This window comes from Limulus polyphemus, unplaced genomic scaffold, assembly GCF_000517525.1.
Source record: "Limulus polyphemus unplaced genomic scaffold, Limulus_polyphemus-2.1.2 Scaffold3162, whole genome shotgun sequence".
NCBI lineage: Eukaryota > Metazoa > Arthropoda > Merostomata > Xiphosura > Limulidae > Limulus > Limulus polyphemus.
In genome coordinates, this window is record NW_013668772.1 from 15,911 (window position 1) to 17,816 (window position 1,906).

General features: G+C 29.9%; 1 protein-coding gene across 3 annotated transcripts in view; it reads left to right on the forward strand.

Annotated features, from left to right (window-relative positions):
- Positions 1-456: 456 nt before the first annotated feature.
- The window catches only part of LOC106468783 (F-box/WD repeat-containing protein 1A-like), a 61,540-nt gene continuing 60,090 nt past the window's right edge, over positions 457-1,906 (forward strand). Inside the window, exon 1 of one of the 3 annotated variants that reach the window (XM_013929224.2) lies at positions 457-638. In XM_013929224.2, the coding sequence (XP_013784678.1) occupies positions 534-638 (105 nt within the window). In that variant the 5' untranslated portion in view covers positions 457-533. Of the gene's footprint in view, positions 639-942; positions 960-991; positions 1,073-1,906 lie in introns of those variants that run through there. The other 2 variants (XM_022397148.1, XM_022397146.1) reach the window with 2 other exon arrangements.

Consider the following 1,906-nt stretch of genomic DNA (forward strand, 5'->3'; position numbering starts at 1 on the left):
CTATTACAAAATATCATGTTATATATATATATATTAATCAAAATTAGACATGTAGTGGATTCGAATGTTGAGCTAGTTTACAATTACCTTTTATCTGAAATTTATCACAACCAAATACATTAAATTATCCTTAATAAAATAAGGTAAAATACAAATCCAAGAGTAAATGTATAAAGTAGTTAAAGCCGAATAAGTAATTTTATACTACTGTACAATTATAGCGAACGGACCATCAGACATTCATTCTTTGTTTGACTTTGATATTCAATTTTGTTACCTTCTGTAAATGAGTTAGGTGTATCTGACTCTTCGAAGAAACTATTTTGAGATATTCATGTAATTCTTTAATTACACTAATTGTTGGTAAAACTACCTGCCTTTTAAAAAGTTCTTGCACCTAAATACACAGAGACATCACAAGATGTATCCTCGCTTGACAACTTGTGACGTCATGTTTTTCCGCGTAGACTTGTGATGACCCGAGTGCTTGTACAGGCTAGCCTAAATTTTTTTTGTTTTGAGATTCCATTTTTATGTTGACTATCGTGTCTTTACTGTATGGGTTTATAGAGTGCAAAATTAACTTAGTAATTATGGATACAACTACTATAATAGAGGAGAAACCAGGAATTGGTCAGGTAAGGTCTTAAATTTCAGTGATTTGAAGGAAAGAACTTGTATTATAATATAAAGATTTATAATTTAATAAATTTAGTATACTGAACTCAGGACAGTAGTGTACTCTGTAATACAATTACAAGTGCTATAATTTATTTGAATATTTCCTTGGTCCTCAGACTAAACTGCTAAAGACAGTTTAATAAAGTCTGCATTTAGTTTCAAATCAATGTCTGCTGAGTAAATTTTACTAATTTTTATAGTGTTTACTGTGTTAGTATTTTGTAGTATTATTTTGTACAAACGACTAACGTCAGAGTAGATCTTCAATTTCAAAATTGGTATGACAAGCTAGCGTTAAGTTGTGGAATTGTTATTACTTAGTAATTACTGTTAGTAATTGTCCGTAACACTAGTGTGTAACTAGAACTTCTCTAGAAGTAGAAGGCAAAAAGTAAGGCTACTGAGTACTGTGGTTGTGCCTCTAGTTTAATTTAGTTAAGACGAAAGAAAAGGTTAACCTAAAAATATTAGGCCTAACATCAGCATTGTCTAGTGTTAGCAACGATACGAAAATATAAAGTGTTAAAACTAACTTATTGAGCATTCAGGTTGCATGTATGACCTAAGGAAATAAAAATAAGAAACATCACCATGTAGGACTGTTTATTAATATTGTATGAAATGCTAATGGCTAATACTCTGTTGCTGACTTGGGTTATGTATTTATATTTTTTTTGTCTAAAAGTAAAAATTATTGATAAAGTAAAGCCAGGTTTCCAATAGCATGAGATAAAGAATTTAGTGTTTTCAAAAGTTGAATGTGAATTAATTTTGATGCTATTGTTGATAAAACTTGAAAATGCAAAGAAATGATTAAAATTGCTGTGAGGGACCTACAAAAAGTCATTAAGCCAAAGCATTCCTTTATCTTAGAAGTTACAGATATTTTAACTATTTCACTATATGAACTACTACTAAGAACATGCACAAAACTTCAGTTTTCATAATGGAAGACAATTTGTTTTTTTTTAACTTGGAAAACTTCTTAGGGCACGTGCTAAAGCATGCTAACAAATTTTCACTCGTACAGATTACAAGTAAACTAAAGCTGGTTGTTAAACCATTGTTACTTCTATTTTCAAACATGTTTTCCTTTTTTAAACATTAAAAAACATAAAACTTACCAATAAACATGTGGTAAATTAGTAGTTGTACATTCATTATAGTGATAGGATCTGGGTGATTGAAACCTGGTTATGCCGTAAAAAACTGCAAAGCATCTTTA